The sequence below is a fragment of the Callionymus lyra genome, chromosome 17, assembly GCF_982586985.1.
Source record: "Callionymus lyra chromosome 17, fCalLyr1.hap1.1, whole genome shotgun sequence".
Taxonomy (NCBI): domain Eukaryota; kingdom Metazoa; phylum Chordata; class Actinopteri; order Syngnathiformes; family Callionymidae; genus Callionymus; species Callionymus lyra.
This window is the reverse complement of record NC_141834.1, coordinates 4,211,652-4,226,087: the sequence shown is the minus strand read 5'-3', so window position 1 is coordinate 4,226,087 and position 14,436 is coordinate 4,211,652. Positions and strand designations below refer to the sequence as shown.

General features: G+C 40.6%; 1 protein-coding gene across 4 annotated transcripts in view; it reads right to left on the bottom strand.

Moving 5' to 3' along the window:
• Positions 1–14,436, bottom strand: part of LOC148062143 (atrial natriuretic peptide receptor 1-like) — a 29,612-nt gene that overhangs the window by 13,936 nt on the left and 1,240 nt on the right. For 2 of the 4 annotated variants that reach the window (XM_087812796.1, XM_087812799.1), the window contains 2 exons: positions 11,235–12,022; positions 889–1,070 (listed from right to left, as the gene is read on the bottom strand). In XM_087812796.1, coding sequence (XP_087668922.1) covers positions 889–1,070; positions 11,235–11,994 — 942 coding nt within the window. In that variant the 5' untranslated portion in view covers positions 11,995–12,022. The remainder of the gene's footprint in view (positions 1–888; positions 1,071–11,234; positions 12,023–14,436) is intronic. The other 2 variants (XM_087812797.1, XM_087812798.1) reach the window with 1 other exon arrangement.

The following is a 14,436-nucleotide window of genomic DNA, read 5'->3' as shown; positions in this document are numbered from 1 at the left end:
TCTTCCAGGTCAAAGTGTCTCTTGTAAACTGAACTCCTTCTTCATTCAGCCTCCTCACTGTTGTCTTTGACTAGCTGCCCAGTCACTCTTCCATCTTCTCCATCATTATTTGCTGAGTCATCAGTTCAAGAACTTCAACTTAAATTCATTTAACAAAGGTGATTAGTCAATAAAAAGCATCAAGCTGCATTAACATGGTCTGCTGGCAAGTTTAAGAAGTCTTTTTTTATTTCTACTCAACGATGTCCAGTTCTCGAACCCCTTCACGACCTTAAGTCTGAGTTATTGTGATCACAGGTTGTTCAACCTCCCACAAGGTCATGTGATGACTCTTCAATCAGAAAGCTAATCAGAGAGAACAAGCATCGGTGCTTCTCGGTCCCAGAAGACCGTCAAAACTGAATGACTTAAGCTGCCATCATGAATGGATCCTGTCCTTCCTGGGAGTCAAAGAACTCACAGGGACATTAACAAACATCTTGCTCTGGGTTGATGACCTTCAGCTCCCGTCACGCCAATCTTCAATCAACAGTAAGTCTTCGTGTCCCCTGTGACGGAGTATGTCTGCCACAAACATATTCTCTTCAGAGTGAAACCCTTCAAATATTTATCAACATTGATATCATGGTCTATTTATCCACAACACTGTTGTTCACACGGACACAATGACACACTTGATAGGTTGTTGTGAGTCTCCATGAACGCACCAAACAAGAACGTGTTTTGTTGTGATGCACTGAAGGTTTTCTCTGGTCAATGCTAAGAGCAAGATGTATTTCTGCAGTCTTCATTCTTCTATCACACAGGCCTTGTTTATTGTTTTTTCTGTCAACACACTGTTTGCCACACCAGCATTTATTTCACATTGAGGAAAGACTCTGGACGTACCTGGAAGGCTTCTTTAGCAAGAGCGTCGTCCTCGTCTCCGCGAAACCACGGCTGGTTGGACTTCAGACTCTCTCCGAACAGGTCGATGTAGAAGAAGACGTACTGATCGTGAGGAACGTCGTTGTGTCTGAACTGAATCATGAACCTCCGAAAGACGTCGGGGGAGCAGCATACGAACATGACTGGAGGGGAGACAAGAAGTTAGGTTGAGAAGAGAACAATACTAACTGCTAAATCTGAAGCAAGCAAACTTATGAGAGATTTATGAATTTCATCTGAAAGTGTTTTTCATCTTCAGGAATAGATTTCTAGAGAAAGGAAGGTCTTGACCTCTCTGACTGCTGCCCCCATGACCTGACCTTGGATAAGTACGAGAAGAAAAGAACATTACTGGAGTAGGCAAAAAGAGAAAGATAGTTTAACTCAACCACAACAGACCTCTATATTCACAACAATTTGAAGGCACACACTGTTGATAGTCTTTACATGTAATGTTTTTCAGACCAAAACTATCCCTGTTTCTATGAGCGAGAGGGAGGGACACCCTGGACAGGACACAAGTCTTTCACAAGGCACACAACCATTGACACACACTCTTATCTACCGAATATTTCCCAAAATTCCCAATCAACCTCTGTATGTTGTTGGACTGTGGGAGAGTCTAAATGATTATGTTTTAATATATTTTTTAAACATTCATCACGTAGAAATAATGTGTAATCTTTACAGATTTACATACATATTTCAGAATCATTAACCATATATGGATACATAACAAAGCACAATATGAATTAAATAGTTAATTTCCTATGGTGACAAACACTATTTTAGTACATTTAGTGCACACAAACTACACATTCCCAGGAGCTGGTGTATATTTTCAGAGTATCTATCACGAGATCGTGGCTACTAAAATATTGGCGAAAGCCAAAATCCCGTAAATTTGTTCTGCTCACGCTTCATGAATTAGACCCACTCTGTCTCTGTGTTTACTTCTGAAAACAAAATCAACGAATATTTCTCTCCTTCAGATCCACTGTGATTTCACATGTTGTCTCCTGCTACTTTCTCATTGATGTTGTCTCCAGCAGCTGTCACGGTTTAACAGATCAATCAGCAGATGTCACGGATTGTCAGATCAATCAGCAGCCGTCATGGCGGCTCTCAGAGCAGTCGACCATTCATTTCTGAAAAGGCAGCAACATGCTAACATCCCCTATCGTCACATCTACACACTCAACTATGATGCCTTTTTCTGCCCGAACTGGCTGAGTAGCTTTCAGCTTCAGACCTAGTAGGTCAACATGTGTCCTCAAAAAAATGTAACCTTCAGACAAAAGAACAACATGACACAGACATGGAACGACGGACGTTTGGACTTCATGTCAGGATCATCTCCGTCTTCACGACAAAAAACCTCTTATTTAAAACAGTGACTTTATTTCCAGTTTTCAGGAATGGCCGGACTTCCTTCTAGATGTGAGTCTGGATGTCGGCGCTTCAGGAAGTCTCTGGAGGCGTGATGACACCCCCACCATTCCCACCCCCCGCCTGCTGTTACTCCCTTACTGCTCCTATTGTTTCAGGCTCTAATGGCCTTGCCCAGGAAAAAGCTACCGAGCTGCAGCTAAAAAGTGTATTCCCCAAAATCGAATCTGGACCTCTGGACAAGGCCTCCAGTTCCATGTTGCCATCTGGACACTTACTAGATAAAGTGGTTCAATAAAAGAGCTTCCAGCATTCATTCCTTAAAAGGTTCAACATCATCACTACAGTCCCTGTTGAAGGACATCAAGGCTTTAACTCGCTCAGTCATCCACCGTCTGACTGTTCATGGCACCGTTGAGTCAGCCCTAGTCACCAGTAGCAGCTGGTGAAACATATTCTCGTGGAGCTCTTTGAAACATCCATCTGCCTGTACCATTGAAAGAAATAGTGATCTAAACTCAGATAATATTAATTTAATGTAGAGATCACATTGGCAGCTAATGATCCATAACAACGTTCATTATGCTCCTTGTTTAGATATAAATGGCAAGTAAATGTTAATTATACCAACATACACCATACAAAATGATTGAAAAAACCAAAGGGAAACTATTCAAAACCTGTATCAGAGACACTTTCTATCCACACTTTCAAAAATGACTGATAGGTGCAAATTATGTACTTGCATTTAAAACGGTGTATGACCGTTACAAAAACTGTTGAGTCGACACAAACCAAGAACGTGAATGCATCAATGCCAATATAGTTTATTATTGTGAAGAGTTCTACACAAATATGAAATCCTCACTGTTAATATTATTTTTCAAACAAAAAAAAGAATACAAATAAAAATATCACATTTAAAATATAAAAAAACCACAGTCTGGTTGGCGCCCTAGCGCCCTCTATGGGTCAGCTGTCTGTCTGTCCTTTCTCATGGCTACAACCCACCAGATGAACATTGATGACCACAATCATCTTCGATAAATGAGGTAACGATGAATGTTCTAGAGGGATTTTATTTTCAAATATCCGCTGGCCTCTGAGCGACATCTGAGTCAGTATCACTAATTAAAATCTCAAAGTAAGGGGTGTCTTAATTAATCCTCTCTCGTCCGTGGGTGGTTTTCGCTCTCTCTCTACTCTCACTGTCTAATAAGGCCAAGAAGTCGCTGAGCAGAGACGCCCACTGAACCCCTGCCTCGGCGCGGCGCTGCCTCATTATTAGAGGCGAGAGCGTCACCGATGGTTGGATGAGAATCTGCACTTGAATTTGACACAAACAGCAAGGACTTCTCACATTGACAAGTCAGCTGTGCGAAGACCAAGTGAACAGTTTCACCCTTTTGTCAGTTTCATGTCGTTGCTCAACGGATCTGAGGAAGTTGAAGTTTAAAGGCTAAAGAACTGAAGCTTTTAACCTGCAGGAGAGTCACTTCCTCGCATTTGTGTATAATTGTGGTTGGGTGGTTAATCTTTACACATTTTTAAACAAGTAAATGAAAGAGAGCCTGAGGTTTAACATGTTAGTCGGAGACTGACAGCAGGGGAAGAGTGGACACCCTGCTGGGAGTGTCACCCTCGCTCGGGTCTCAAACTGAGCAGCAAGTAAAATCTGTGAGCCTATTTGATTTGTGCAATATGACGCATGACATTCAATCATGAATACGTGGCTCGAGGCGTTGTGCTGAAGAGCAGAGATGATCTTCTGTTAAGCAAACTAATTAATTCCGACTGTGTCGCATCTCACAGCGAAAGATGCATGTGAAGAACTGATTGACAGGCAGCACTTTAGGTGGTTTAACAGTCCAACGTGACCACAAAAACATTCCTAGTGTTCAAGGGAATAATTACACGAAAACATTTTTACTCATCACAACATCCTTCTGGTCGGGTGCGAAACACATTATTCCACTCGAAACAATCGCAGCAGAGGCAAAGAACCAGCAGGAGACTCTGATTCTTCCTCACACTAAAACTGTGAGCATCATTCCATACTTGTCGCACACGTTGATTTTATTTCCATCTCACACCTGAACACCGAGCGGTAACACAAACACATGCTGAGGAGTCAATATCGAAGGAGGTGTGACTGTGACTGTGGAGAGTTATTCTTGATCTTGGCTCAGATCCACGTCAAAACATCTTGTCTGGCTGTTGGGATCATATTGAATTGCTCATCTGGTGAAGTGATGAATGATACACCGCAGGTCTCTCTCTCTAACAGAAGCATAAAAATATCAAACAATTGTTGTCCTTACATGGAGGGACGGCCGGAGCATTAATGAGGCCACAGTGAAGGAGAATTTATGTAAAAATATGTAGCATCATGGCAGGTTTTCTTTATTTGGTCATTTGTCAGAGAAGCTGTGCAGCGGTGCGGACGAAAAGGAAAGATGGGATTTAAAATAAAGCTTGAATATTTATGTCTAACAGGATCACATCAAACAAAGAAAAGTTTAGAATATTACTTTTAAACTGTGTTTCAAAAGTTTGTGATCTTTTCAGGCTGCAAAGTCTCCCTGTAGGAGGTGCTCACATTAGAGTCTGGACTTCAGGGATCCGGCAAAGACCACCCCAGGATCTGAGAAAGAGATTCCAGGTCAACTTGACCTTTGGGTGGAAAGTCGGCTCATTTCATTGTAAAAAAAAATTACAGAATAAAACCAGACCAACGACTGTCAATCGTCAAACTTTCTTAATCAGTTAAGACTTGACTGAGTGTTTTCTCAATAGGAAAACACATGTAACGTGTTCTGATCCTTCATGTTCTCACTTCAAACAACTGCTCGCACCATTTGTAGCAGCGATGGGACTGGATTACACGGGTTGGTTTGATCCTCAAACATGGAGCCACATAAGCAATTATGACACGATCAAACTCGAGACATGAACCTGTGCAGTTTATTTATGTAACAGCTCTGAGATTCCTGCATATTAATCTTTAACTGCTGCCAGATGGAGGAGGCTGCAGGGGGAGAGGAAAAGTGATCCGACGCACGGACCCGTTTAAGTGTTCAGGCCTGGCTGGGATGTAAAGCTGGTGACATCAGCATCCGCAGGGGAGACAAAATCAATTATCCCTTTTAGGAGGGATGGAAATCTCTCACACGGCCGCAGACAAAAGAAGCTTCGCGACAGTGACTCGTCCATAGATACTATGAAGGGAAGATGAGGCTGTGAAAGTGAGATTGAATTCATGGTTTCAAACTTTCACACCCTTCATGACACAAGCAGATGAACAGAAAACTGTGATCGCCACACATGGTCCTTCAAAAGCAGGTGATTCTCTCTCTGTGTCTCTGAGTCTTTGTTAGGATGAGATCTACAGCCTTCATAAGTATCTCTTATCGTTGAGTCCTTGTCGACATCAATCAGTTTGTGACAGCTCATCAATGTGGGCAGGAAATGACGTGAGATTAAAGGTAACATTTAATCAATCGTAGCAACTACCAGAGATTGACAAGTCGCAGTTTACTCGCTAAATCAGCATTTTCACTAGCAAATAAATTCAAATGTCCATTTTTATCCTAATCTGAGGAGAGTTATGTTGTTTTCCAGTGTTGTTTGTGGATTGAGTATTTTTTTTTCATGACACCTTCCTTCCAGAAGAAGCAAATCAACAATTCACTAAAATGAAACGACGTCCATGTGATTGTGTACATACGTTGTGTTGTTGTTTGTTGTTCCACCTTTGTTTCGTCATCCTGTGGATGAGAGCTTACACTCTTATATAGATTAACTTAAAATCATGACTATAGGAATACCTGCAATGAAGCAAAAATAAAAACAATGTATTATAGAATATGTTGGCGAAGCAGTAAGATGATCTAACATTAAAGTATTAGAAATATGTGTGTAGGAGGTTGTTTCTCTTGGATTATCAGTTTATTTTGCTTCTTGATGATTTAGGACTCTTATGTTTCAATCTCTCCATTTACTGATTATTTAACAGTGTGAAAGTTGTTCTTTGTTATTGCTGATGATAGATAGATGTGTTTCTCATCAGTATGTTCCACAACATTCCAATACGGCTTGTGTGAGCAGAACTCAGTTCATACGAAGGATGTGACATTGCCATGACGATCCATAACTTCATGTGATAGCACACTTAATTATTCATGTGTTCATTTGTTATAAATCATGCTGCGATACTGAATTATTCAATTGGTTCCCCCCGTTCTGGTCCAATCCTTCCACACATCAACTAAACCAAAAATGATCCATCTTTGCATTTTTCCTTAACTTGTGTAAACAGAATTTGTTAATTTTATTGTATTTTGAACCTTTATTCGCTCCTTTTTGTTTTTTCAAAATCATTTTTTTATGATTATTATGATTCTTATTTTTGCCAAGTATTCCAATGGTAAATAATATATTCCAACAAATATCTTAAAATGATGTTAGGTGACTGCACCAATCCACATAACATGAAAGTGGCTAACAGAGTTTTTATTTATAATCAATTATAGTCAATTCAATTTAAGTCAATTCAATATACTTTATTGATCTCCATAGTCAATCAGTCAATTTCTACCAAGCTTCCACTGGACTCCCTTTTCACTATGCAACGTTTGCGCGTTATCATACCGAAGTTTTAGCAGGTGACTGAAAGTTCAAAGTTTTTTTTTATTACAGGTACAAAAATCTCAGGATGTGTTCGCTCGCCCCAGCGTTTTAATCACGACAGTGAAGATAGTTGACGCTTCAGTTACCGAGTGGCTCTTTCCATCATCAACATCATCATCTTCCTGGTCTCTTAATTAGCCCTAAGTTGTTAATAGCCCGTGACGGCCTGACAATCATTGACTTCTCTGTGGTACACAAACACAGTGGAATGTCTAATAAGTTTTCCTGGTCGATGCTGAAGTAGAGGTCCAACTGTCTCTGACGGCGTTGTCTGTCTTCACACTTGAGCGATCATGCAGACCAACTCGTGCTAATTGGGTGAGTCGTTTTTTTAGCCACAGTAGAAGAAGGTGTCGGAAAGGTTGGCGGCTGACAGGTGCTAACGTGTTTTGCATTTCTCAACGTCATTTCAGACGACTCTATAAGAACAGACAAAACTTTGAGCGAGAACTTTTAGCTATCATCAACAGACCCTGTTAGAACATTAGACGCAAAATCTTGTTGAACTCTATGTTTTCAATATGGAGGGTTGGTATTGTCCGAATTGGGTTGGAAATAAAGTTCTGCTGCAGAAGTGCGAGTGAAGGTGGGATGCAGGAGGAGAAATGAATGTTCTCCTTTATCCTTTTCCTTCTGGAAATAATCTATAGAGCATCCAAAGCAGAACCAGCCTCTTCTTTCCAACAGTGCTCAGACTTATCAACGATAGGGCTGCACTGTAGAAACTTCACTATAGCTAATCCTCTTCGGCGAAAGGCTAGTCTGTTTGTTGGTCTGTTTGGTTCTCCCCGTTGGACAACAGGTTTAGCAACTCTTAGTCTTAAGGTTGGAGGAACGTTTCACCAGTTGGTGATCTGGGATTATGGGTTATCAGATCTGTCTTTACTCTGTATAAAAACAGACTCATTTTCAGTGAGGACCTATAATTTAATTAATTAGAAAGTGACAAAGCCTGTATCTAACACTAAATGAAATGTTTTTTATCTATTTACCAAAGTCATGCACCTAAAGTCAATAATAATGGAAGTCTCACAAGTCAAATTGCACTGTACATTAAACTGTTAGCACGGGCAGAAATACGACCACCATGTGAAGTCGACTAGGATAAACGTTGAAGGAACTGAGCATATCATTAGTCTTATTGAAGATAATAATACACCTTTATATTGCAGATACATTTTGACTGAGCTATTTGACCAACTACAAAAGTATATTTCTTTATTTAAAAAATTAACATATAATATAATTCAATATCATATTCATCAATCCATCAGAAAAATTACTACAACACACCAATTTAATTGACACCTTAAAATATTAAGTACCTTCTCACAAAAATGATAAATTATATGAAACTGGATCTGAATAGAATTTAAAAAACAAAAAATATATATTCTTCCACAATGGTTATACTGCCTGTTTTGCACTGTGGGTCTGAGAGGACTGCAATTTAATCTGTGCTGTATGTCGTGCATTTAGTATATTTGACAAATAAAAAACTTGAACTTGGACTTGAACTTAAATACTGGGACAAATTGACTTGCAGGTTGATTTGAAATGGAAAAATCCAGAGAAAGAAAATACACAAAAACAAAATAAAAACCCAGGAGTTCCATATATTAGCAGCGATTGGTCCATATACTCAGGGCTGGGAAACAAACTTCAGTTCTCTGGGACAAATAAGTGATTGTGTTAATTTATGTGATGTGTATTTGATGAAATCATTGTTAGTGCCAGTAAAACTGCCATCACCAGATTTACCAGGAGCTGGGAAACTAAAAAGCGGAAGCGCCTGATCTGAGGCAATGGATGAACAATTTAAGGGAAATACAAATCATGGAGCAATTGACCTTTGAACTCAGACTGAAGAAAAGTATAGACCCTGGGTTCATGGTAATTGTGAAGTGTTTAAAGAAGCAAAGTATTAAGCAAGAGGTGATAAGGTATTGTTGTTGCTACATTATTGACGCAGCTGTTTAACAATGCCTTACTCTGTAGCGCCACCTAAAGCAGCGTCATGGTCTTTTTTTTTTCCAAATCGCAGCCTTTGTGATTAGAAAAACACATTCAATTACAACGCAACGGCGATTCGAAAAGTGGATAACTCCTTGTGCTGCCTGTTCTAGACATTTAGGTGATGAAGTAAAAAGGCTTAATGTAAATGTTGGTTAAACAGTGCTCGGGGAACAGAGGGTCCTCCAAAGGAAACAATAAAGAAGCATGTGTGTGTTTGTGTTAAAATGCTGCTATTTAGATGTAAATGATTCCACTCTCCAGCTGGACATCCATTAGCCCGACGTTTTACCACATTCTTCAAACTCGAGAGTTTTAATGTCGTGAAGCACAAGAGTGACTCGGCTGTTAAACGGGACCAAAAGGTAAAATTAGCCTCATGTAATTCCTGTGTTTGTCAGGAAATACCTACAGATCTGATAGTCTGGCTGCAGAGTCCTTATAAGGCGTAGGAAGGGTTCTAACCTCTGTTAATGAATGTCCGGTCGGGAGGTTTGATGCCAGTGTGGGAACCAGAGAGAGGAACTGTTTGTGTTCTGGACCCGCTTGCCGGTCGACGCTCACCTCCACTGACGTGGGAAGCGGTGGACTGTCTCAATTTATGGCTCAATTACTGAACTTGAACAAACACAACAAAGGAATGAGTGTGCCAAACTAATGTTTGTGTATGTATGTTCACCCCCAGTACACACATCAAAGTTGTATATCTCCTTATGATGTCCTCCCTCACGCACACACCTGAAATCACCCCACTTTAAATGGATTTGAATAATCCAAAGTTAATTTATTTTCAATTATTCTAGAAATTAGATGGATCGCAATTATATTGTGAACTACTTGAACCGAAACAAAAATTCCAATAATGATGTATTGTCAACCACCACAAATGTATAAACTTCTTCCCTGATTTAGATGTAACCACCCACCAAATTCTGGGTGTGCCCATTCAGCTCTCCTCCCACCAAGCATATTCAAGAACACACGAGCAAGATGGACTGCACTTCTGCTGCTGAATCAGACTTTCCATTGTGCCGGAGGTGCATGTCTCGTCCACGGTCGCATCGATTCAGGCTCGTGTTTCTGTTGTCTGCTGTGATGGAGCCCTGCGGCAGAGCTCCTGAGCTAATGTCGAGGTTAAACAAACCACATCACCACGTTCAGGAGAGCAGCCTGCGAGAGAAGTGGGGAAGGATGAAGCATTTTGTTCTTTTTGGATCCAAGGCTCGCACTCTCATAGAGAAGCTTTGCATCAAGATAGCATTTTTTATGTTTGTTTCAACATCATGTTATCACGTTATTAACATTCACCACCATCCTTTGCATACTTATAGCAACTCTGTTCCTGTTTGAACAATAAAAACATTTATCACTAAAGTTTTTAACAAGCTTTTAACTTAACTTTGTCAATAAGAACCAACATGAACATGCTTGGTACTATTGACGTCATCAAAACTTAAGTCTGAGCAAATCATGAGAATTTTCCTTTTTTAACTCTTGTGTTATCTAAGGATCAATGTGACCCAAAGGCAATCAAATGTGTTTGTGGTATCTCTTGTGTTGTATTACACAATGGATACCAAAAACCCATTTGTTTCCAGGCTTTCGGGTCACCTTGACCCTGAGATAATACAAGGCTTAAAATGAAATGTCTTCCAACAAAACAACATAAACACCTAATTGTTGTGACAACACTAACCAAAACAAAATCATAAAATCTTTTTTATTTCCTAGAGATATCTTTACTATATTTCCAAAACAAGCTGCAGATGTATGTTCCAATGAATGTGTTCCTGGAACCAACTTTCACACACATGTCTGTGATTGACAGCCGAGATATCCTTCGTTTTGACCTCGTTTTGTATGAATTGCCTCAACATTCATCCATCACATGCATGTCACTTCGGAACTGACAGCTGTAACTCGTGTGTTCTGGACTCGGCTTTTGATGGTCTGCACATGCTCCTTCTGACTCGATTGATTTTTGTTTACGATCACACGCGTCAATATCAGGACCTGAGAGAGCTTTGCACTGAGCACGCTGAGTGATTGAGTTAATAACAGCTGCCTCGCTCTGATGTTTGGCCATATCTCTCTCTTGTGCCAGGAAGTCAAGCACCAGGTTCACATCTTAACTTTTCACCTATTATTTCAGAAAATGGGTTCAATATTGAAACCTTCAGCTGAAGGCACTGGCAGACAGAAGACAGTAGACTCACCTCGTGCGTCGCCCTGGACGTCAGACAATATCTGCGAGTAGTTGATTGGGGGCTTGTTCTCGTTGAAAACCCGGTCAAGAAGTGTGATATTGAGATTCTCAAACTCCGAGAACAAACCCTCCACTGCAAAGTAATACGGCCTATCATCATTCTTGTCGTCGCTGAACACCAGCATGATGTGCTCGTGCCACCCGAAGTGTTCTAAGATCCTCAGGGCGAACCTCCCCAGCTTCTTGTGCGTGGGTCCGGTGTTCGTGACGGACATGTAGGTGCCGGTGTTAAAGGCCACAGCAGGGGCACCAGCGGTCACCATGGGCAGGTCCCAGTGGGTTGTGAACAGACCGACAGGGGAGGCCGTGTAGGAGCATCCGGGCCCGATGAAAGCCCATGGGTCGTAGAAGAACTTGAAGTCAATGGCCATGAGTGGGGCAATGGACTCAGAGCATTTGTTGTTCTTGTCTTCGCTGTTCTTGAATTCATAGGTGAGGTGGTAGTCTGGCAGCAGAGACGGGTCGGCGTTGACATTCTTGACAGCCCTTTCCAAGGCCGGACCCACACGAGGCCAGGCCCACGGGTAGTTGGTGTTAGTTTGAGGTAAAATGATGGCCAGCAAGATGTTCTTGCTGGGCTGATGCTCAGTGTAGTTACACACCGGATGTCTTTGGCTGCGATGTTCTGATGATCGCCCGGCAGCAGCCCGGGTGTCCGGGAGAACCAGAAGAATTAGCAGCAAGTAGAGGCCCTCGCTCCAGCACGCCATAATCCCCACGAGTCACAAAAGGTTACTTCTGTCAACAGGAGAAAGCGTTCAGGTCCACGTGATGCAACTTCTTAAATTCTGTTCTATCAACATTTTCTGCTGAAGCAGCTGGTTTTCTAATAGGCTGCTTAACCATTGTGTTATCTCAGGGTCAAGGTGACCCAAAGGCCCGAAAACAAATGTGTTTGTGGTATGCATTGGCCCAGAGACAACACAAGGGTTACAAAAGTACATTTGTTTTTGGGTCTTCGGCTCACCTTGATCCTGAGATAACAGAAGGATTTGACAATGGAAAAAACAGTCACTTAAGTATTTGTAGTTTTGTTTAATTCAACTCTGTTATAATTAACTGGTCAAAAATAGTCAATTATTCTTACTTATATAACACTTTCCATTTGTTCAGCACTACACTACACTAAGTCACTCATTCACACTGATGGGAGTAGGCTGCAATGCTCACCACCAGGAGCGATAAGGGTTAGGCGTCATGCTAAGGGTACAATACAACGATACAATCATATCTGCTGAGGTTGAACCGTCAACTTCTGAAGCCAGCTGCTTTTCTGTTTGACCAAAATATTTTATTCAAAATGTTTCATCATTTCGCATTTACTTTTTTATATTTGTTTAAACTTGCCCATTAAACACATGTTACAGAAGATATTGATACATGCAACCTGTTTTTGAAAGTAAAGAAAACAGAGCTCTATTAAGAACAATAGTACAAAACCGATAGGGTTACGAAGAACTTTGTATTAGTGACAGTATGGTAACAAATATGCTTCTGAAATATTTTGCTCTGATCCCACTCAAGCACTCACCGGGTGATAAAAAGCAGACACTACAGGTGAAGAGGGTTCAGTTCAGATTGTGCAGTAAATCACTTTAATGTTGTAAAGATAAACTGGTTTGTGGCGCCAAAGGTCAGTTCATATGGAGATAAGTATGAAAAGTTAAAGGTGTAGCTTTGTGTCTGTCCCACCTTTTTGTGTTCACCACATAAACTAGCACAGGAGCAGATAACCTGGTCCAATCTCAATGGAGCTAATGGCTATACTCTGGTAAATCCAACTGTTAACTGGATTATCTATGTAGATTAGATTACACAAAAGTGTTTCCAAGCATTTATTTTCATTCCCCTCTTAGTTGAACGGAGACAACAATAACTGTGTTTTCTCAGCAGTAAAGGAAACCTGTTCACTGGCAGATATTACAGATGAAAAGAATATATATACTCATATATTTACTGATAATTTTGTTATTGCGATGATTAGGTTCCAGGGTTGAGTCGGTACTGGGTGCTGTATTTGATAAAGACATGTCTCTAGTTCAACACTGCAGAAAACTGACCAGAAACTGTTTTCTTCAACTGAGAAAAATCTCTAAACTTGAAAATGTTGTCACAACATGATCTGGAGCTTGTAATCCATGCGTTTGTGTCTTCTCGCCTGGACTATGTAACAGTTTGTTTTGATGTCTTAACAAGAAGGAGCTGCTCGCCTGCAGTTAATGCAAAACTCTGCAGCGAGAATTCTGAACAGCTCTAGTAGAAGAACTCACATTTCCCCGATCCTTAAAACTCTGTATTGGTTTACAGGTTCTTTCAGGATCAACTTTAAAATTCTGGTTCTTACTTTCAGATCTATTCATGGTCAGGCTCCTCCTTACATCACTGATCTGATCCAGCCTTACACCCCAGCTCGGGCTCTGAGGTCTGTGGATCAGAATCTACTGATGGTTCCACGCACACGGTTCAGGACCAAAGGAGAGAAATCCTTCCAGGCTGTTGCTCCTAAGCTTTGAAACGATCTTCCTCTCTCTTTGCGCTTGATGGATCTACTCCTATCGACTCCTTCAAGAAACATCTTGAGACTCTTTTATTTATTAGGCTTTTCTATTTTATTTTAAGCATCTATTTTATTGGGTATTGTTTTGATTGTTAAAGCACTTTGTGACCCTGGTCTAGTAAAGCACCCTACAAATATCACTTACTTACTTACTTACTTATATAAAGGAGGACATCTTGTTAAATCAGAACATGTTACTGCAAACCCATTTAAGACCTCAAGAGTCAGACTCACAATACCTCTGACAAAGCTGTAGTCATCTTCGTGAATCTACACTGTTCCTGATATTTCTTCATCTAGCACATCAGGGGGGACTTATAGTATATGAATGTAATATACCCTCTCAGACTTCAGTTCCTGCTGTATTATTGTTCTGTTGGATTTACAATAGCACCATTTTATCATTCTTCAGGCGTGGTAAATCTGTGGTTATGGTTATTGGAGTGTTAAAACATCTTTATATAAAATTAAAATGTCAAGCCTGCATATATGAGTTAGCTTTTGTGTCGAGAGATATAACATTAATTTACAGAGGCTTTCCATCCATGGAAGTAATAATTATTAATTTGTCACCCTGCCCTTTCTCTCAGCTGCT